The sequence below is a fragment of the Mauremys mutica genome, chromosome 2 (genome assembly GCF_020497125.1).
Source record: "Mauremys mutica isolate MM-2020 ecotype Southern chromosome 2, ASM2049712v1, whole genome shotgun sequence".
Lineage (NCBI taxonomy): Eukaryota > Metazoa > Chordata > Testudines > Geoemydidae > Mauremys > Mauremys mutica.
Genome location: NC_059073.1, coordinates 84,058,211 through 84,081,562, shown reverse-complemented (window position 1 = coordinate 84,081,562; position 23,352 = coordinate 84,058,211). Strand labels below are relative to the sequence as shown.

At 41.9% G+C, this 23,352-nt stretch overlaps 1 protein-coding gene across 2 annotated transcripts in view; it reads left to right on the top strand.

Annotated features, from left to right (window-relative positions):
- RBBP8 (RB binding protein 8, endonuclease) overlaps positions 1-7,537 on the top strand; it is a 63,754-nt gene extending 56,217 nt beyond the window's left edge. For both annotated transcript variants that reach the window (XM_045005415.1, XM_045005414.1), the window contains 2 exons: positions 1,212-1,353; positions 5,444-7,537. In XM_045005415.1, coding sequence (XP_044861350.1) covers positions 1,212-1,353; positions 5,444-5,541 — 240 coding nt within the window. In that variant the 3' untranslated portion in view covers positions 5,542-7,537. The remainder of the gene's footprint in view (positions 1-1,211; positions 1,354-5,443) is intronic.
- The last annotated feature ends 15,815 nt before the right edge of the window (positions 7,538-23,352 follow it).

Genomic DNA, 23,352 nt, shown 5'->3' with positions numbered 1-23,352 from the left:
TTTGGCAAGATTACTTACTCTTTTGATGAGCTCCAACTATAAAAGTTTGGATAGCACAAAACTGTTGGATTGCTAATCGAATTAAATCATATATTCAAGCTTTGGAAAGACAGTGCTGGATGCATAAATACTGCAGTACTTCATAATGTCTAAATTGCAGACTGGCATTAACAGGAGCTTTTGGCCAGAAGCATGGTCTATAATGCTAGAAGAAGGATGAAAATTATTCCCTTTCATGATGCACATTAGAGACACTCTAATAAATGACTGAACCATGTAAACCAGACTCTTAAAAAAGTTATTTTTAACTATGGTATTACTCAGGGTGTACTGGAATATATTGTGTTCTTTCTGAAGTCAGTGACATTGCGCTAGTGTTAATGAAGGCAGAATTTGGTTCAGTGTATGTAGGGCAGATTTTCACCCTGATCTAATTCTTTTGAGTTGTTCAGGTAGCACAAACGGAATATAGAGAGTCACCATAATTCTCCTGCATGGGATTCTCCCTGTGAGTGGGGAGTTTCCAGCTGGCATAGAACTAACTGCTATGCCTTTCTCCCTGCAGCCCATAGCACAGTTGCTGGGGAGGGGAGAAGAGGAGGAAACCAGATCACTGTGTGCTCCAGATAGTTCATCAGGGATCATAGTTCGTGGGTATAGGTTAGACCAGCTTCTTAGCTGCTCTAATTTGTGCCTTGTGTTTACAACAGAGAATCTGGCACATGGACTATTTGTGTTTCATTAATACCTGAAAATGCAATTATCTTGATCTGAATATTACTACTTTTATTGGTTAACTTTGATTCTTCTATTGATCTGTCTATATTCCAAACAGTTTTAAGCCCCAATTCTGCAGAGACTTATGTACATGCTTAATTTTACACGAGTAGTTACACGTGTGTGAGTTTTTGTTTTGTTTTTGTTTTGTTTCATATTGCAGTGTATAGAACTAACACAGTTGCTTGTTTAGGGTGCATTTTTAAAGTTATAGTAATAAGGATGAAATATGTAATAAGTCAAGTTTAACAAACTAACACTTGAGGTCAGGGATATGCAAACCTAAATCTGTAATTTTGGCCAGCCTCACCAATGTGTATATATTTAAGCACAATAATCTGTAGTGATAGTGCGATACAAGTAATGTAATTGCCTCTTATATATCATTGTTCATTTTTATGACCTATTTCATATTTTCCAATGTCTGTTTTTAGTATTATGCAGATATTCCAGAAGGGGAGAGAGAAAAGAAGCTAGCTGCTTGTTCAAGACATAGATTCCGCTACATTCCTCCTAGTACACCAGAAAACTTCTGGGAGGTTGGATTTCCTTCCACTCAAACTTGTGTGGAAAGAGGTGAGTATATAAAATTGTTGTGTTGGAAAGTTTGTATGTTTTTGTTTTTAAACTTGATGCTGAGAAAACAGAACTATTAAAAACACTAAGATGCTCATTTCATAATGAAAGATTCCCTACACAGCCCTGTCACATTCCATTTGACCACCAGCTAAGGTCCCGAGTAAATGTTGCCATTTGTTCAGTGGCTTCTGGGATATTGGGAAGGGGGAATGTGAAGAGAAGTCCTAAGAACTGGGATAGAGTGGGAGGATATTGGAAGAATTCCCACAGAACTAAATTAAGACCATATTTATTTCTAACCTAGAGCTAGACTTGAACTGAATTTTTAGAGGTGAAAACCTGGTTGATTGTGCTACTTAAGGCCTCAAATAACAAGATGAATTGATGTGTCTTCATAGCTGTCTTAGGTACCACAATGAATGGGGATGTATGATAAAATGGCTGCACTGTCAACAGTTGTTTGTGGTTGCCTTCTGAACATTGTGGTTTGTTCTTTCTTATGCATATATCCTGATTTATTGCAAAAACACAAACTGCTCTTAAGACTTTTCTTTACACAGATTATTCTTTCTTTGTATAAATAACCTACAATGGCTTCTTTAAAGCTAGCACAATAATGAGTTACTAACACATGGATCTACTGTTTGGATTAAAAATGTGTGGATTTTTTTATTATGCTGTTCTAGAGTAATGGTGCTTCAAAATATTTCACGTTTCAAATGCTCTAGCCTTAAAACCAGATTTTGCAGGCAGCTTGCCTTTAGCGTGGATCCAACTACAGTGAAACCCCACTATAACGCGACCTTTGGGATCCAAAAAATTACATCGCGCTAAATGCGGGTTCGCGGTATAGCGGGGTTTCAAACCAGTCAGGTTTTAAGTGGTCCCCAAAGCGATGCATTGAGGTGCCCCTGGTGCCTAGTGCCCCTGGTGCCTAGTGCCCAGCAGGGGAGAGGAGCCTGCTTGAAGCGGGAGAGAAGCTGCGGCCCCGTGCCTGCGGAGGACAGAGAGCACCGGCGCCCACAGCCAGAGTTCTCTGTCCCCAGCAGGCGGGGAGCTGCGGCTCCTCTTGAAGCGGGAGAGAAGCCATAGCCCCACACCTGTGGGGGACAGAGAGCACTGGCGCCCGCAGCCGGAGTTCTCTGTCCCGGGCAGGCGGGGAGCCACGGCTCCTCTTGAAGCGGGAGAGAAACTGCGGCCCCATGTCTGCGGGGGACAGAGAGCACCGGCACCCGCAGCCCCAGAGTTCTCTGTCCCCAGCAGGCGGGGAGCCGCGGCTCCTCTTGAAGCGGGAGAGAAGCTGCGGCCCCACACCTGTGGGGGACAGAGAGCACCGGCGCCCGCAGCCCCAGAGTTCTCTGTTCCCGGCAGGTGCGGGGCTGCAGCTTCTCTCCCCTGGCATGGTGTTGGGGACCATTGGTACAGTACCTACCTGTATTATACTGTACCTTAAAGGGGAGCCAACCTGTGATCGTGTTATATCCGATTTCGCGCTATGGCGGGGCGCGTTATGACGGGGTTTGACTGCACTTAGATATTTTGAGTGGAAAACAATGAAATAGTTGAAAGACTTGTTTGACAAGATGTTCATGTGCTAGAGTTTTCACTTTGATTATACCAAACAATCCCACCATTCCCTTGAATGGGGTAATGGCTTTAAAACGTACATTTTGTAAGGAGTTGCATCTATATCTTCAAAGGGACTGAAATTCTGAATTAAGAGCCCCATGCATTTCTGAGCTCTTTATTATCTAATTACCACAGTACATCTACATTCTAAATGTTAATAAATTATAACATAATTATAGAGGTATGCAGAGCTATCTGTTCTCCAATTTTTAAGGTGGATTGCAGGAAAACTTGGCCCGGGATAATTGGTTGAATCCCCATATTTTCCAAGTAGAATGTTAGGCAACATATATTATGCATACTGCACATGACATTAATATGTATTACACATTATATCATGTATGAACATTGGGTAGTTTATGCTAAGCTATACCAATGTCAATTGTATTATGCTTTTCCTAGAGTTCTGTTCACTCATACAAAAATATATCCCATAACGCTTTACAACAGCATAACTCTGCTCTTGGTACAGGCAAATACAAAACCTGTCAGAGACAAGATGTGTACACATAGTGTGTTCTGATACAGTTAGTAGGCCATGGAGACACCTCCTGGTACCTGGAATGTGGTATCCAACACAAAGATAAGGAAGGTAGAGGACAATACAGAAAAACAAGACAAAAAACTGGTACAGACTGGTGGGTTGAATCTTGGCTGATGTACAGAGAAACAACTGTAGTATAAATATAGGTAATGTCAAACACATACATTTGAAAAGACCTGTGTAAGGTGAACGCTGCAAGACTGATTGTCAGTATGTATGTCTCCTTTTCGTATTGTACTACTCTGTCTTTGACTAATTAACTGACACAGCTTTGCTTGAATATTTTCAACATTAAACCACAAGTGTAATTAAGTGACTGGCTATACCTCGTCAAAAAGTGCTATGGGATCTTCAGCCCACTCTCAGAAGAGATGGAGTTTTGATCATTGTTCCTCCTAATTTTTTATGTGCAGAATGAATTTTGTTATGTGCACTAATATGGAGGTGGTGTGTGGTGGGGGCGGGGCCGAGGGGTTTGGAGGGTGGGAGGGGGCTCAGGACTGAGGCATAGGGTTGGGGTGTGAGGGGGTGAGGGCTCTGGCTGGGGATGCGGGCTCTGGGGTGAGGCCATGGATGAGGGGTTTGGTGTGCGGGAGGGAGCTCAAGGCTGGGACAGAGGGTTAAGGTGCGGGGGGGGGCTGAGGGCTCCAGCTGGGGGTACAGGCTCTGGGGTGGGACCGGGGATGAGGGGTTTGGGTGCAGGCTGCCCCAGGACTGTGATAGGGAGAGAGGGCTCTCCCCAGCCCTCTCTCGCTGCAGCAGCCTGGGGCCGGGGAAACAGCGTCTCTCCCCTGGCCGCAGCAGCTCCAAGGCTGGGGCCGGGGGAGAGGCGCCTCTCCCCGCCTGCACGGCCCTTAATAGCCTTCTGCGCGGCCGCACAGCTTAGAGGGAATTTAGGTTTTGATGTCTTATGCAATAAACTGTCAAACAATGAACAGCAGTGCTAATTAAGCTACTTAAAAAGGATAAAGGGCTAAGTCAATCTTACTGAAATTTGAACCTGTTGTTTTAAGGAATTTCAAACTTTGGGCTCAGACCATTGGTCCTATTAGTAGTCATAAGTCACTGCTGCGTTCCCTAAATGGAACACTATATATAATGTGATATTTGAAATTGTTATTCAAAAACAGAATGTTATTTAAATAGGTGGTACGTTATGGCTCGTCCTTGGCAATCCCTTGAAGTGATTTTGTATATTTTAATTGTGGGTCACACAAAGCATTTCACCATTTGCAAAGAAGGAATCTACTAGTAAACTTGATTTTAATGAATTAAGTACTTGTGAACAGAGCAAAGTTGACACATATGAAGGCAAATATAAATCCTGTACTTATCCACAAAAATAAGCAGAGACAGCAGCCTTTTTTTAGAGGCCTGTGTTATGTTAAGTATGATACATGTGTCCAGAGAAGTTGAATTGAGTGCTTTTGATAAATTAGAATGTGGCAAATATTTTCAGAAACAGATTTCTTGTGTTAAATAACTCATATTTTGCAGTGTTTCTATATATCTTACAGAAATAACCTACTAAAATAAAATATAAAAGCTTCTATTAGGGAGGACAGTGAAATGTGTAATGAGTTGCAAAATAGTTGAACATTTGACAGCCTGATTTCTCAGTAGCCCTTCAGTATATTCAATCTGAATTAGCTATTAGGAAACTAGTGTAAATCAATATAACTAAATGTTTAATTTTTTAATAGATAATGTTTTCATTGGCTGAGGGCATTCTAAATGATCCCTGGCAGGGTCAGATTAGTTTCCAAAAATAAAAAATACTTTAAACAAAAATCTTTGTGGTAGGCAAAACTTAGTGGTCTGTTAAATGCATTTTACTTTTGCTTTTATACTGTACCGTCTCTCAACCAGATTGTTTTGAAATCTTTACCTTGATTTTATTCTTATTCTTTTAAGGCTATATTAAAGAGGATCTTGCACCCTGTCACCGTCCAAAAAGAAGGCAGCCTTACAATGTGATGTTTTCTCCAAAAGGCAAAGAACAGAAGACATAAATGATGGGGCAACAAAGCACATAAATGTGGGGAAAGTGTTTCCTGTCATTAGATATTTATAGTTAATATAAACTTGAAATAAAAATACTATGGATTTTTCCAAAATGATAAATCATTTCATTAGATATGTAAATCATTTCCCTCTTAGAAAGCTCATTTGAAAATCTGAAGTATGTATCAGGAAACACTACTATTTAATGTGTCTTTGTTTCATTTTGTGTTAATGTTTTGTCTTGATTTTGCACCTTTAAGACAGTGGATCTGCTCCTGTTTCCTCCCATTGAAGTCAATGGCTAAATGCCCACTGGACCATATCCAAACTTTAAGTAAGGTGGGTGTGACTTCTTTGAGCTCAGTGGAGTTCTACCTGCTCATTCTAAGTCTAAACATTGCTTATAAATTTCAGTGGGAGCAGGACTGGACCTGGTGGGGTGCTTCCATTTTGCACTGGATAACTTAAAGGATTTATCACCTTCCCTTTTTTGTAATAATTGTGATATATCTAATTGCAATAAACAAAGTAGTATTTATTAATGATTTCACCACCTCAAAACTTTCCCCAGCAGAGATCGCCAATCATAATTTCTTGTCCCACTGGTGCATATCAAAATGGTACTTATGTCCTCACAATTTCAGTGGTTTAAGTTGGAATCTTAAAATTTTTTGCTTCAGCTTATCATATATTGCTGTCTTTTTAATTCAGTGTCATCTGTATACCTTTCCTTCATAGTACCCAAAGTTACAGTGTCTCACCTATCGCTAAGAATGTCTGAATTGAGGGAAGAGTCAATACCATTTGGAATGTATTGTGCCCAGACTCCTCTTAAAGATCTTCAACACTATCCACTAGACTGAGTGGTCTCTTAAGACATGCATTCTAATGTAGTCTTGTAAATTTCTATGTTGCACTACAAAGTGCACAAGTTGATACCTTACCATATAGTCCAACTGTCTCAGTACTACACTAAATTAAAAGGTGGAATGTAGTATTGTGAAACATGGTTAAGATGACAGAGCTGCAATATTTAAACCTCAGTGGAATACGTGTACAATGCCAAAATGAGATTTTTCTAGTTTAGAAATACCTCCTATATACAGCACTATAAGGGAATATTCCTTCCACTCAAAAAGACTTTTATCCAACTTGTGTGAATAACAAAAGCAAAAGAATATAAAGCCAATGTTATTTTTAATACAATTACTAAAACAGCGTTTATTTATGACCCCTAATCACAACTATCTTTATCAATTGAAAAGCTATTTTGCGTGTACTATGTTATGCCTGGGACATGTCACTTATCTCCATTTTACCGAAGAAAGTTAATACCTACCTCAGAGCAGTGTTGAAGACTTTTTTTTTTTGTTGGCAAAACGCTTTCAGATCCTTGCATCAGAAGCTGTAAGTGTGTAGTATGTTTCTAATTAGTTTCAGAAGGGCTCTTGGATGGTTAGAGACAACCTTATTAGACACCCATTGTAGTAGGCACTGTACGTATAAATAGGAAGACACCATCCCTGCCCTGGAAATCTTGCAGTATAAATAACTTGAAATATCCAGACAACTGTAAAAACACATTTATAAAAATTAAGAGACAAACTGTTGTGCTACAGTTATTGGGCCCAAATCTCATTTATACTAATTCTTTACACTTACCTGGCAGTGTAAAAGGGGCCTTTAGTGTAAAAAAAATCAGGCTCGTTTTCTGAAACGTTTAAAAATTATTGCACTCTAACAAAGGTTTATTTTCTCAGTATTTGCAGATATATAATAAAATCCTAAATATGCAGTGCTTTAATTTGGTATTTAGAGGCCATAATGGGTATGCTTTAGTTTTTCTCTTATTTTCATCAAAATTTGGGGTGTGCTATACCTGCTTTAAATCCTGCCATTTGAGTACTATTGCATACATCTATAAAGTTGCTTTTGTAACACTTTTTTATACTTTTAGAAAATTGTGAACTTTCAAAAACTTGAAACTAAATTATTTTGGAACTACTTGGTTTAGTTGTTCCTCCTCAGATCATTATAGCCATGAAATATTGTGACAAAGCTTTTATATCGTTGCTGCTGTTTCACTATAATGGTTACTCCTGGGACTGACCCAGTTTTTGTGCTGTGTTAGGGTTGGGTGCAACTTCACCGCCAAATCTGGGTCCCGGGGTCAGGGGAAGCTGTACACTGATCTCCCACCTCTGTGCAGCCAGTGGCGTGTGCTCCCAATGCCTGAGGAGTAAATGGTATCTTCACAACCGTACTTGTTTACTGCTCACTACTGTAGTTCTTCAGTGTGTACTAAATTAGGTTCTTAATTTTAGAATGTTTTCTTTACAGCCAAATTAGTCCCCTAATGACAGTCACCTCCACACGTATTAGTTGAGATGTCAAACACATTAATTGTTTAAAATGAATTTGATTAAGAAAGTAGGGATTGACAACACTTGAACTTGTGAACAAATATTTGTTTTCCTAAGGATGCTATTAGCAACAAAGACTGTGAGGGGAGAGAATAACTGAGAATGTAAAGTATAGATGCCGCTCAGAAACAATTATAAGAATTATAACAATCATTTAGGGCTTGATCCTGTAGTCTTAACCCAATCTTGAAAGCTTTGCCTGGGTACTAAAGAGTTTGGCTTCTCCCTTCCATGCATCCAGTTAGCTTGTACTTCTGCAGGACACCATTTTCCACCATTCTGTGGTGATTCTTGTATTAAGAAGTGACCAGATGTCTGTGGATTAACTAGAAAACTCGTAAAAGTGTGAAGGTGGTGGGTGCTTTATTTTCCACTTCAACCTTCATGCATAGAAATAATATGGTTTTAAAAAAAGAGCATAACAGGAAAGGGCTTAACTCCCACTGACCGTGTCCCCACCCAGAACTATTTCTCATTTCTATGTCTTTTTAGATGTGGGAAGATTCTTGTCTGCTAGTACTATGTCCATCAAATGTTCACAGTGCCAACAAGAGGCCGCAGTTCTCTTGCTTGGGCATAAATGTTAGAGATACCATTCCTATCTCTGGGAGGTTCCTATATGTGCATGTGAGGTATTAAGTCACCTGGTCTGTACACCAACACAGAAATAGGTTAGACAACTAGAGTTAAGGTTTGCTGCATATTCAATGACACTATGCCCCCTAAATCTTTAGCTCTAATACTTAATGTTGAAACATCCCTCTATTTGATTATTGGATTTTCTGCCATTTTTAATAGTAATTTCTGCTTATTTTAAAATCACTAATACATCCAGTGTTTCTAGTGTTGCTTAAAAAGTAGAAGGGGAGGGACCCTACATAATTCTTCAATACATAAATGTCTTCTGCAATATAAACCAAAGTCTAATAATGCAGTTTGCTTTAAAAGGCAGTTAATTTCTAGGAGGCTATTACTCCACCAGAGGACAGCAAGGATCTGCTCTCTATTAAAATATGGGGAAGAAACTGCCATTGTACTTCCAGTTAACCAAATCTTTTAAACTGGGCAATTATTCAGAGAGTTATTTTTTAAATCTTTGTTTAGAAAAATAGAAATGGGAGCTAGCTATGTCATCTTCTCAAAGCCCTCATAACCAGTGAGCATGGGTGAAAGTTAATGCTGTTGTAAATAAGGCACATTGCATGTGTTAAACTGCCCAATTGCATTAATTGGTTTCGAGTATTTGATGTTAAGCAGAAGTACAATGTTTTGATAACGTAGACTAGCTAAAATGACTGACCTGACAGAATTTGAGTTGCAAGTGGAGGAATGCTGGTCAACCAAGTCAAAGGATTAAAAAAAACATACTGCATGAGAAATATGGTAGATAAATGAAAGGAAATATGCAATATTCTATTGCTGCTAAATTCTTAATTTTAGGACAACTGAATTTTTTTAAAGTAATTGAAATATCCAAGAGAGCACAGAAACCACAGTACTTGGGAAAGTTTTATCTAAACAATAAAAAGACAGGAATAGTTAAATTATAAATAGTACCCAGTAAGCGTGTCTTTTTGTTAATAAACTTATCTGTGCAAGACACTTACGGTCTCAATAGAAAACTTTCCCAGTCAAAGGGGAAAAAAAATCAATGCTTAAATTCTGATGCTGATGTACATCTCCTGCTGTGTTCATGTGTTAAATACTATTGATATTCTGTCATGGAAAGATGAAATACTATCACATAAGTGCACAGCTGGTTGAAAATCCCTACTCAAAGGTAATTTCCAATGGTTCACTGTCAAACTGGGAGGATGAATGTAGTGGAGTCCTGCAGGGGGCCTGTCTTCTGTCTGTTGCTAGACCACATTTTCATTAATGACTTGGATAATTAAGTAGAGAGTATGCTTATAAAATTTGCAGATGACAGCAAGGGACTGCAAGCACTTTGGAGGACAAGATAAGAATGCCTGACAAATTAGAGAATATGTTTGAAATCAAGATGAAGTTCAATAAAAAGACAAGTGCAAAGTACTCCTACTTATGAAAGAAAAAAAATCAAGTGCACAAGTACACCATGGGGAATAACTGGGTGTGTGGTACTTCTGAAAGGGATCCAGAGGTTAAAGTGAATCACAAATTGAATGAGCCAGCATTGTGATGCAGTTGCCCCCCCCCAAAAAAAAAGCTTATGTGCTGAGGTGAAATAACAGGAATGTTGTATGTAACACAAGAGAGATTATTGTTCTGCTTTACTTGGCAGGGGTGAGGCCTCAGCTGGAGGTGTGTGTCCAGTTTTGGGCACCACATTTTAAGAAAGCTAGGGACAAATTGGAGAGAGTCCAGAGGAGAGCAACAGAAATGAGAAAAGGTTTAGACAACCTGACCTATGAGAAAAGGTTAAAAAAAATTGGGCATGTTCTGTTTAATCTGGAGAAAAGATGACTTAAGGGGAAACCTGATCAATCTTCAAATGCGTTAAGGGCTGTTATAAAGAAGACCGTGCTCAATTGCTCTCGGTGTCCCCTGAAGGGAAGACAAGTAGTAAATGGCATCAAGAGAGATTTAGTTTAGATATTAGGAAACACTTCCTAACTGTAAGGGTAGCTAAGTACTAATGTAGGTTGCCGAGGGATGGTGTGGAATTCGTGTCACTGGAGGTTTTTAAGAAGAAGTTGTTAGACCATCCTTGACAGGTGATGTCTAGATATAGTTAGTCCTGTCTCAGTGCAGAGGGGTGGTGGACCAGATCACCTCTCAAGGTACCTTCCAGCCCTACATTTCTATGGAAGTTATGCCTATTGTCATGATCTCAGTTGCAGCTGTTCTTTGGAAAGTTTTTTTTTTAAGTCTCCTTTTTACTTAGAATTTAGTCAAATTGCTTTTTAAAAAATTTTCTGCCTTCAGTAGCCAGTGCACAAACTAGGGGTTTACATACAATAAAGATGAGTTGCACAGCTGTCATTTTCTTACAAAAGGCTATTTTGCTATTATAAACTGGACTGCATCTTAGAGAGACAAGGAGGCTGAGCTAATTTTTTTTTATGGGACCAATTTCTGTTCTGTTGGTCCTATAAAAGACATCTCACCCACCTTGTCTCTCTAATATCCTGCGACCGACACAGCTACACCACAATGGACTGCACCTCGACAGCTAGAAAAAGCTAGAGCAGGTAATGGGAGAAATGAGAAAGATGATAGATGTACATCACACTTTCCTGAAATAGAAAAAAAAAATACCCAGGAATTTTCAAAAACCTGGGGTAGCCTTATGCTTTTTTTAAAAATACGGTGTATGTTTAAACACTGAGCAATCAGGTTTCCATCACTCTCCAAAAGGCACAGTGCTGCAACCATTTATACATTTCTAATGATTTAAGAAAGGTTAATAGAACAGCTTAGGGTACATCTACACTGCAATGTAAACCCATGGTTTGAAGTCAGGTTCAAGCCTAACTTCCATCTACACACAAATCACGCTAAGCCAGGGCTTGGTACCAGGGTCCCTTGTCCCAATGGGAGAGCCTGAGAACCCAGGGTTCAAGCCCTATGGCTTTGCAGTTTAGATGCAGCTTCACTGGACTTTGGGAGTCTGCCAAAAGTATCCCACATGCTGATGGTCTTTGTCCTCTGGACAGTCAAGTTTCCCCACACTGCACCATGAACAAATGGCTAGAGTGGCCACATTTTGAGAGGGCATCAGGAAGTCTGGGATATGAGTCGATGGACTCAAGTCCTCATAATGCAGTGTAGATGCCGGCGTGCCAGGTTGGAGTCCAGGGTTCAAAAATCCCTAACCTGCGGTTACAAATGACTGTAGCTGCTCAAGCTCTTCATTAACAAACCCCAGGTTAGGGTGACCAGACAGCAAGTGTGAAAAATCGGGACGGGGTGGGGGGTGATAGGAGCCTATATAAGAAAAAGACCCAAAAGTCGGGACTGTCCCTATAAAATCGGGACATCTACTCAGCCTGGGCTTACATTGCAATGTGGACATATCCTTACAATTTACTTCTAATGAACAATCCAGGTAAAATTTCCATAAAAATTATTTCAGCTTTAAAAAAAAATCCCTATTTGATTTTGGTGCCCTGCTGCTTTAACAGTGGCTTCAAAGTCTTCAGGATTTAAACCCTTCACCTCCCAGGATGGCTTCATCTCACAGTCATAGCTGCTGCCTGGTTTGTTCAAGTGAAAACCATGTGCCTGACCAATGTTCCCATCTGCTGGTACATCTTATCAAGAACAAGAAAATCCACAGAGACAAGGCTGAAACTACATCTTCTGGATAAATCCAAGGGGCATTTCCAACTAAGAACAAGCCCTATATCAGGACCTTTTGTCTCAAATTCCCAGTCAATTCCCCTGTCAGCCAGGATGCCACTCTCACTACTGGTAGGAGATCTGATTCAGCATCAACACAGAAGCCATGGCTGTCAAAGACCAGCTGAGCACCAATGGCTGCCCTGACACCAATTCTTCCATTCTGAGCCAAGGTATATCAAAGCACCAGATGGCTCTCTCTTCCATGAAAGGGAAAATTGAGAGGTCTAAGGTGAGCTACTTGCCTTCCCTCTCTTCCCAGGAGTTAATCAGAAGGCCTTCCCATACTGTTGGGGCACATGATGAAACTTCGGCTTCTGAATCAGCACAGAGGAGTAGCAAGACAACCCCAGTACCTACATCCAGTACCAACTACTCAACACAGCGACAACAGGTACCTGCAACACTGCAGGCTCCAACAATGGAAGCCTTTGTCATTCTGGCTAACTCAGAGTTGGAGAATGTCACTACGTATCCAGTACCGTCCACGGTACCAAGAGCTCTTCAGTAAGTATCGGCCTCGATTTCTGAAGTAACTTCATGCCCTTGTATGGGAGCACGAGGAGGTACAGGGCACATGCATCCCGTCTCCCGCACCCACCTCACACACTGCTATAAAAAATCCCAACGACACTGTTATGCATGAGGCACATGTACATCTACAGTGGATACCCACTCCAAGAAAAAATAGTTTCCAATCACTTTAACCCAATTTAATTCAGTAACTCAGAAGTAATTGTTTCTTTAACAGTGCCTGTGTATAAAAAGAACAAAAATAATGAAGCAGGAAGCAGGCCATGTCCTTCTGATGATGGATCATGCCAGACACCTGCCAGGGACGCAGGTTACAGCAGAAGACCTCCACAGTTCGTTTTAGATATTTTATGTATTTTTTTTAATCCAGTATGTGATATCCTCAGATTTTTATCATGGGGTCTCAAAGATCTGATTTCTCCTTGTTAACTGACCCAAGGAGATCAGCCTTGTTTTCTCATCCCTGTTCAATAAATCAGGTTCATGTGCTAACCCACAAATCAATTCAGGTAATAACTGGAAATAATAGACTGGATACATACAAAGGCACTTGTAATATTAAAGTCAGACTGTTCATGCCTTGTCCCCATACAGAAATGATGCAAAACTAACACATCAGAACACTAACACTCTTTGTACAAATAGAAATAGCTACACAAGGAAGGGGCCAAGGCTGCGGAGAATCACACCTAAATTCAGGCTCTGTGGAAGATGTAACTAAATGATTAGATAGGCGAAAGGTCTGCAAGGTAAACTATTACTAAAAGTGTTCCTGTTCCTTTGGTTTACACTCTCTGAGAGCAATCTGCATCCTCTGCATATACAGGACATGGAAAAATTATGCAGCTGAGGATGATACATATTCATGTCCCATATGAAACATTTGACAGGTTTCAAAGTGGCATCTCACCATAGCCTGGGTTAAACCACTACACTCCTGTGACCATGGAGTGCCTTAAATATACCACCATACATGAAGCGTGAAATGGCAACTGCTGCAAGAGGTAGAAAGTAAGGTCTTAAATCTCTTTTCCTCCCAAGGTGGTAGCACGAACTAGTTTTCCTGAAACACACTTTTGTCAAGCATTTCCATAAATCCAGTGGGCCTGCCTGGACGCTGGTTTGTCCATTGTGTATAGTCCTTTAGCCCTGCTTAGAGTGGAGGTAAAGTGTTACCAGCTCAGTGTTACCCACTGTCCACAAGCATAAATGACTCCACAAGAAGCTAGGCTGTGCAGAATTGAACCAGAATAGATACTAAAGTGATATTCCTTTTAATCTTAACCAGATGTCCTAGAATTGATAAGTTACAAATAATATTAAAAATTTCAATTATAAACTACAATTATTTTGAGGAATTGCAGGCACTGTTACTATAACTGTATTAGTGAAATAATAACATTAATCCTCACAGGTAGGCAAGAATTACTTCACAATTTTATCATCATCTTATAATTACCATTCTCTGGGAAATTCCAACTATTCAATTTCTTTTTGTCCCAAATGGGAATAAAAAGTCAAAAATTCCTGCAAAACAAAGTTTCTGACTGACTTAGTTTTGGAACTATCAAACCAACCTTTTTGAAATGCTTTGTTTTTTTCTTTTATATTAGTGTGAATGGGATCAGTATAGCACAATGGAAGTAGACCAAAAACTCAAACCTACTCTTCAGTGAGCAGTCCAGCCTCCCCATCATACGATTCTCCCTTTAAATTAGTCATTGTGCCATTTATACATATCCTGAAAGTTTGCTTAGTAGGATTTAACTGTTACAATTTTCCCTAAAGAAAGGTATTTACTATGATTGACTGCAATTTTTTTTACAGCAAAGATAAGTTGGCACTGAAACAAAGCAATTGGTGATGTTATTGTTCTTCTTTGAGTGATTCCATATATCTGTTACACTACATGCTTCTGATGCACCAGGGCTGGGGAGTTTTCCCTAGTGGTACCCATAGGGCAGTCTCGCATGTGTCCTGGCGTGATGCTTTATGCTCTGAGCCCAAAATATAAAGGGGCAGAACCACCTCACCCATCCTCCAATTCCTTCTTCCCATCTGTTGTCAGCACGTGCTGTCAGCTCATTCCTTCTGTGAACATGCCATTAGTAGTGTTCAGTTTTGGATCTTCTTTTTCTTTCTTGTTCTTTCTTTCTCCTACTAGTTGTTCCTGCTGTCAGTAGTCAGTGGACTCTGGGGCTCCACCCAGTACCAGGGAGCCTATGCCAAGGTCCCCTGGCTCCAGGTGTTACAAGCCAATGCCTGTGAGTGACCCTCACTCTTGCTGTCTGAAGTGCCTGCATGAGGGTCATGTTGGGAACAGGTGTCCAATTTGCCAGGGTTTCCAGACGAGAACTAAGCAGCAAAGAGAAGAGCATCTCTGGTACATCCTCCTGGAGGCCACCCTTCACTCAGCATCAGAACCCCTTGGGGGTCAGCTCAAGGGAGTTCGATCATTCCATCCAGGAGTGCTCCCTTAGCCTTACCTGGGGACGGACACTGGAGAAGACCCCTCATTGAAGAAGTCCTAAAAGAGGTACAAGTGCTCTGAGCACCCTCAGCCTCTGAAGCCAAAAAAGAAGACAGCTTCATCATCAAAATCTTCAGTACAGGACTCCTCAACCACAGAGGCTAGCCACTTGGGTACCGAAGGCAGAGCATGTCCTTTGGTCTGGTGCTCCGTGCTACCATGTTCCAATAGCTCCCTCAGAGCAGAGTTGGTGACTCTCCGGTTCCCAGGCCAGGACATTCTAGGACAGCTACTTCCGTGGCACAGGCAGTGGAGCCATTGCCCCTGCTCACAGTGGGGCAAAGGCCCAACCACCCCAGAGGCCTATACAGCTGCAAAAGATCTGCTGAGCCTCCCGGTACCACCCTCACTGATCATTCAGAGACAGTGCCCAGGCAGGGCTGTCACATGTGGAGCACTCACTGGCTTCCATGTCGGGGCCTCTTACAGCACCAGCAACTTCAGGTCTAGTACCACTTCCAGCAATCTGTGTGCTATCCCTGAGACCACAAGTAATCACTCTGCCCCAGTCCACAGTATCGATAGCCAGGAAGCCCCAGATATTGCTGCTGGTACCACAGGCCCATCGCAGATCACAGTCCCAATCTCTGGCACCGACACTCAGTACTGCTCCGCCCTGTTCTTCCAGGTACTTTTCCTCCTCCTTGGAGTCTAAGTGAGTACCTATGTTTCCCACGGGGAAACCAGGGCTTCCTCCAGAAATCATCAACTCCTGCATTGTAGGAGTCACCTTGACAAGAGTAGATAGAAGGAATACAGTGCCTGATCTAGGCACAATTGGCCTTTGGTATCATGCTAGCCCTACTGGATACTGAGGGGGATGCCTCTGGCATCAAGGCCTCATCTCTGCTGTACTACAGAAATCAATATCAGAGAAGAAAATTTTTCCTGCTTGGTGCAGATAGTCAGTCCAAAGTCGGTACCAGGCAACCACTACACTAGCCTTGAGGGGGTAAGTTTCTCTACCTGATACCGACAGGCAACTCGATGTTGCTACTGAGCTCCTGTGGGGCACAGAGGATTGGGACTACCCATTACCTGCTTTGGACAGGCCTGCTTTGGCAGTTCAACACCAGCTTCAAGAAGGTTCTAACGTGCCTCCTTTGAACACCTTGTCCTTGTCACTGGGTAAGGCCCTGGTAGCAGAGATGTCTCTTCTGATACCAGATTACTTTAAGTCGTATCGAGAGCTCTTGAAAAGGATGGCTATGTCCCCAGGGCTACAGATAGAACTTGTGGTAGAGAATCAGATGTTTTACACTTGACTACAGCGGGGAAAGTTGCTCCCTCTATAAATGAGGCAGTTTTGCAGCCTATAAAGTCTTTATGGCAAACCCCATCATCTATCACGTTGGTGGCAAAGCGCAAAGAACACAAGTATCATGTCCCACCGCGGGGATACTAACAGTAAATAATCAGCGCCCATGCACATCTGGGATGAAAGCCTGGACCCATGAAAGTTAATGAGTTTTGTCAATGTCTTCAGTGGGGTCAGGATTTTACCCCCAATGAAGGAGCAGTGTGAAATCAGCAATATCAACTGGCTTCCTAATTACAAGCAAGCAATGCACTAGAGGGAGCACTCAGGAGCTCCTAGCAGCCTCTCGTTCAAAATTCTGCCACCTAAATTAAAGGTAGAGATGATTTCCCTGCCTTTAGCTTAATCGCCGCCTGCTCTGAATTCTGTTAGCTCACCTCTGTGAGAGATGGCTTTTATCCTAGGGCTCAGAAAAACATCTAAAGAGCCAGGGGAGGGGGTTCATTTTGGGGGGCTTTGGAATGTTCCTGATTGCACAGAGCATCCAGTAATTTAAAAACAAATTCTCACCCATGAACATTTTCATACCCCTTGCACAGATGGATTTGGTTTTGTACATAAGTTGAGCACTACTATACAGGTTGTTATACTCCGTGTACAGTTCAGGAACAAAATTTAAATGTTTCCAGCACGTGGCATTTACTTGGCAAGTGGCATTGGCTGCTTTCTTTGTGATTTGTTGTTTTTATTTTATTTTATGATCTCCCAGCACCTCTACCAAGCTCTGCACCCATAGAACATAAGCCAAGGCTGTCAAAATGCAACTAGTGATTTTGGATGCCCCCATTTTTTGGTACCCAACTTGACAACTTAAAGGGGCCTACTGTCAAAGGGTGGGAATTCAGCACTTTCTGGAAATAGGGCCCCTTTAAGGTACCTCAAAATTGAGCATGCAAAAAATTGAGGCATCCAAGGTCACAAGTCACTTTTGAAAGTCTTGGCCACAGGGTTTGTCACTGGCAAAGGGAACATATTTTTGTGGGTGCTACAGCTGAGTGAATTTTTATTCAGTTGCTAGTTTGTTTGCCCAAAATGCATTGTTTAAAGTCAATAGCATGTTTTAGACGCGAAGGGGAAGACACGACTGTTGTCATTGTTTTTTCAACCAGGGGTGGTGCCCTTATGGTTTTTCATGTGCAAAGTTTAGAATAAATTCTCACATATGCCCTTCTATATAATAAAAGGGGGAAAATCACAAGTACAAAAATAAATGAAAATTTAAAAGTAACCATTTTTGCTTTATTAGTTCCCCTGTACCAACACTTGACCAGGGCCATGCAAAGAGAGTTCAGCCAATTCCAGTAGGCCCAGGCAGGGCCCCTGATATTTTTGTGGGTTATTTTGTGTCCTCTCTCTCTTTTGTTCTGTTCTGAGGCTCTAGCCAGGTCCATTTAGTGCCCTGAATGGTGTAGTCAGGGCCCCATTTTGGGTTTTGTAGATTTCACTGATAGGCACCATAGACGCTGACTTTTCTTTTTCCCCTGTCGTGCTCCACCTCCACTATGCCCCAAGGCCCCAATGCCACTCTGACCTTTCTCCCAAGGCCCTGCCCTCACTCTGCCTCTTCCAGTCCCCATTCCACCCCTCCCTCACTCCTACCCCTCCTCAAGGCCCCACCCTCGCTCTGCCTCTTCACACCCCCTTCCTGAGGCCACTGCCCACTGCTCTCCCCCGTCCCCCCAAGCCTCCGATCAACTATTTGGCAGCGCCCCTGAGTAGCTGATTGGGGGCGCTGCCAAACAACTGTGGCTGGTGGGTGCTGAGCACTCACTGTTTTTTTTCCCATGGGTGCTTCAGCCCCGGAGCACTCGTGGAGTCGGCACCTATAATATGCACACAAGAACAAGGGATGGTAGTACAGAGGGTATTTTAGAGAATTGGCAAAATGACAGTTTAGATTTGCCTGATGTCCTAGATTTGTTCTTTGCAAACAGAGCTAACATGGCTGCAGCACAGACAGGATCAAAAATCAAATTCAGCAGGCAAATTAGTACACTTCTTTCATTCCCTGTGCTTCCCATTCACTGAATCTTGTTGGAGAAGCTACCACAACGGTTGTGCCCTCCGTTGTTCTATTTTTTGGAATTGTTTTCCACTTCTTATAAGCATTGAGATGTGTTGCAAAATCATACTAGCCTTACATTAATGTGCCAAAGCATGACAGGGAGGGAGGAGGCAAGCTGCCCACTACCAAGTCAGGTTGAGGGTGTTCATCATGTTTTAAACAAGATCAAGGCTTCACGCACTCTTATGCGAGAGCTTAAATCGGAAGCTGATAGCTTGTGAACAAACCTTTCAGCATTTTTGCCAAGATGTGGCATGCTATCTTATCAAAAATTAATGTTTTGAGCAAAAACTTGCCAAGTCCAGATCGTGACAGTCAAATGGCTCACAGTTTACTTGATGGCCTTTGAAATGCTTTATCAGAATGATAATCTGGGTTTGTTGCATGTAAGGAAGCAGCTGCTTCACAGGTTGAAAGGGTAGGAATAACCATGCAGTTCAAAAAGCCATGATCTTGAAGGAGAAAAGTAATGCCAGGAGATCCCGCAAAGGATGAAAGATCATCAGATCCCCCCAAAAAGGGTTTTGAATGTGAGGTTTTCAACCCCATCTTAGATGCAATATTAATATAAATGGACCATAGGATGCATAAGCATGATGGAGTTGGAGAAAGGTTTGCTTTTCTGATGAGCCAGAAACTGCGAAGTCTCAGCAGCAAAATCATAAAGCAGCATGTTCAAAACTTAGCAAGAGCTACCCTGAGAATTTAAACTCAACGTTTTGAGAACAAAACTGAATTCTTTGTGAATTTTTGCAAGCAAATCTTTAAGGGTGATTTGGAAATGAAGATGCCCATTGATCTCCTTAGCTGCATTCACAAAAAGATTTTAGATACAAGTTCCCCTAACACAGAAACAGCACCATGTATTTGTTGTTGTCTTCCTGTAACCATGGCTGCTAATGAAAGGGGTTTCAGCAAGCTAAAATTAATCAAGAGCTAGCTAAGAACATGCATGGGGCAGAAAAGGTTAAACTATCTGGCAGGCATTTCCACAGAGAACTCAGCAGCAAGGCGGATAGAGCTAATTAATGAGATTGTTTCAGATACAACTAGGAAGGTCACTTGTAAAAGTACTTAGTGATGATTGTGGGGGGTGGGGTTTGGTCAGAAGGCAGGGGAGGTGGGGGCATTTGAGTCTTTGAACCAGACCTGGCTCACCCTTGCACGGCACTACACTTGACTGCCATGCAGGTGGCTTCAGATTTGTCATTCTTTCAAATGGCAAGATGATTGACTGTGGAAAATCTAAAGCTATAGCATTACAAGTGATCCAAAGAGGAGTGTTTCCAAGAGAGGATTTTGTGCATCACAACAGTAGCTTAGCCCACTGACTACTTCATTTTAAAGCTTTGCTGTAGAGAAGACAGTCATTTGTTACTTAACAGTGGCCTGTGTATGGCAAGAAATCCCTGTCCCATAAGGCAATTCTGAGACTTTGCCTGGCCTCCTGCCATCTCTTTTAATGTCTCTCTCTCTCTGTGTGTGCATGTTAAGTTTGTTGTATTTATTCACTTGCTCATTGTCATTATTGTGTTGGCAACTCCGATGAATATCGCACTATTTATTGCATTTTTTTAAAGCCTCTGCTCCAAGAGTCAAGTGATTACATGAGCACCTTGGTTTTCATTTTAAAAGATTACGAGGACTGATAGGAGCCAAGATTGCTGTGGCAGGTGTAATGTAACTTCATGTGAGCTAAAGTATAGTTGCCTTGGATCAGGGTTTCTACTGTGCCAGAAGCACGTGGAGTGAGTGTGCATTATACAGGACAGGAGGCACTGAGACCTCTACTATCTGAGTTCACAAATTCACTTCTCTGCAGCTGACCTAGCAGAAGGTCTATGTGCTACTTCAGCCTTCAACATAGGGTCCGAGTCCAATTCAAGTGGGGCATATGCTGGACTCTTGGCACAGAAGTGACTGTCACCTGCAATGCAGCAGTAACTCACATCCCAAAACCACAAGCTACCACTGTGACACTAACTTCTTCCACCTTTTCTTGTCAGAAAGGCCACTACTCAATCTCCAGATGTGCACACACAAAAGTGTATGTGTAAAGCTTGTGTTTGTACTGTAGGAAGTCCAACTCCTGTGCGTACACTTTAAAGTACTGTAATAGCAGTGCACACACAAGTGTTAGTCTTTGCACATGCAAAATCCTTGTCTGTACATAGGCATCCAACTAAAAAGTGCAGCTGGGGATATAAGTGCGGTGCAGGAGTTGGCGCATACAAAATGCAGACCCCAGTCTTCAACGGCAGGGATCAAACACGAGCCTTCTAGAGCTTAATACATAAGCCTCTACTGCCTGAACTGAAAGGCACAGCTCTCTCTGCCAAACCTGTAGCAGGCTCATCAATCTCTAGCAGATCTAGCCACCACTAGAGGGGAACAGAGTGCCACTCCAAGCAGACATGAGTTACACAGGCACAGATATGGGCTCATGCTGCTGGGCACACCCATAGAAGAGCTGCTGAAGAAATGAGTGTTGTTGGGGGAATGTTTAATGTAATAGAGGAAACTTTTGGATTCCTTTTTGTGCTGGCAGGGTCTAGAGTGTTGTTATGGTAGTGCTGTTTGTATGACTTCCAATCATCTTTTCCAATCATATTTTTAAAATAGATGTCAGAGCCAGCTACTGTGTCCATATAAGTATCTCTTGTAACTGTTTTTATAAATCTAATGATTACTGTGCAAAAAGGAGGAGGCCAGTGGCTGAAAACTTAGCCCTAGATGTCACTAAAGTGGCATCTCTCAACCCAAAGCCATAGGCTGGCAGGCTGTACCCAAACTTTACAAATAGAATGGACAAAGAAATTGTGAGTGAGGGTATCTGGGGCTGGATATTATGGCTATTGTAGTCAATGGGAGTTTAGCCATTGACTTTAGCTGGAGCAGGATCAATCCTTAGGCTCAGAATAGTGACAAATAGCCATACTCCCTCACTGTGTGCAAATTAGGCAACTCCAAACCAAGTTAAACAGATAGAGGGACTGAGGCTGCAGATACCTCTTCTGCTGTTGGCTGACCCAGTGTTATGTGGGAACTTTCCAATAAGTGATCCTCTCCCCTAGAAAGGTGTCACTGATAATAGCCAACCTGAGAGGAACCATTTCACATCCTGTGCTGCGCACACTAGTAAATAATTTAGAGCAGCTTCTAAACAAGAACTAGAGAACCCTTGTTACATAATAAAGGGCCTGTTTCCACTATGCTGCGCCGGCACAACTCCCACTGATTGCTGTGGGATCTTTGCCCAATCCTGGTCTGCAAGATTGGGTCCTAGATAAAGGAACTTTTTTACATTATTTAGAGGGTTACTTCAGCTGCAAAGCTTGGGATAGTGTGGTAGGGACGGATCATTCTGATCATTGTCTATTTTATTCAAGTCTGTGAACACCAGGTTGTTTCTAATGAATATACACTCATGAATATGATATAGTAAAAAAGCTCAAGAGAATCTTTTCTGAAACGCAAAAAGACTGGAAAAGGTATTTAAGAAAAAAAATCAAACTAACTGTTCACCTTTAATTTCCTGAGATAGCATATCAAGCTGTAAACACTGCCTGTATTTGGGACAACTGATCCAACACATGAGGGCAGACGGTCAGCATTACGGGGCTGATAGCCTCTGTCAAGCTCATAAACATGGGTGCCAACCTCAGGGCAGACTCTTATGAACCAGGCCACAACCTCCCAAATTGGTTGTGTGCTTTATAACTAGATTTCACCAACCAAATATAAAGTGTGAACTCTTCAAGCCCCATAACAACCTTGACATAGAGTCTCAGATAATCCCCTTAAGCACTCTGGTCTATCTCAGCACCCAGGCAGGGCCGGATTAAGGTTACAAGGGGGCTAAGTAGGAATTACATATTGCAAAAAAAATTATGAAGTCATCAAACATTTATCTACATACATATTTACATATCATTTATGTAAAATTAAATTTGTTCTACTCTCACTACACTCAATTCTCCAAACAGATACTTCTGAGTCAGAGGTAGCACGAGGGATGCTACGCTGTCCTTCTCTTAGCCCTCCTTAGGCCTCCTTCCTCCGAGGTAGTGGAGTGCTCCTCTGTATGAGGATGAACACTGCAACATTCTTTGCTCCTGCTCACCTCTTTCCACCTTGTGCTTCTACCCTCAGCTCTCCACGTGGCGCAGTGCAAAGCCAAGCCCTGCAGGTGCTTCCCCCAAGTTATGGACTCTATACCACATACCCTGTCTCACTCTGACTGCAGTCTGCGAGGCAGCCAGCTTTTATTATGTAAAAGAAAACCACTCAGGTGTAAAATCCACTGAAGCAGAGGAAGTAGTAGTGGGGAAATTACCTTGGGTGGCATTGTATTTTAGGCTGTCTTGCTCTGGAAGCTGCCTCCCAGTGTTTCACTAGCTGAGGACAATGAATTACTATTTTCACATTGAACCCAAATATTTGTGGGATGATACCCAGTTTGTATAGGCAGTGTCCAGTGATTCACCACATCCGGTCATTCCGCCACTAAGCTCTTCCACAATTAGAATTATAGAATAGAATCATAGGACTGGAAGGGACCTCAAGAGGTCATCTAGTCTGGTCCCCTGCACTCATGGCAGGACTAAGTATTATCTATTCTAGAAT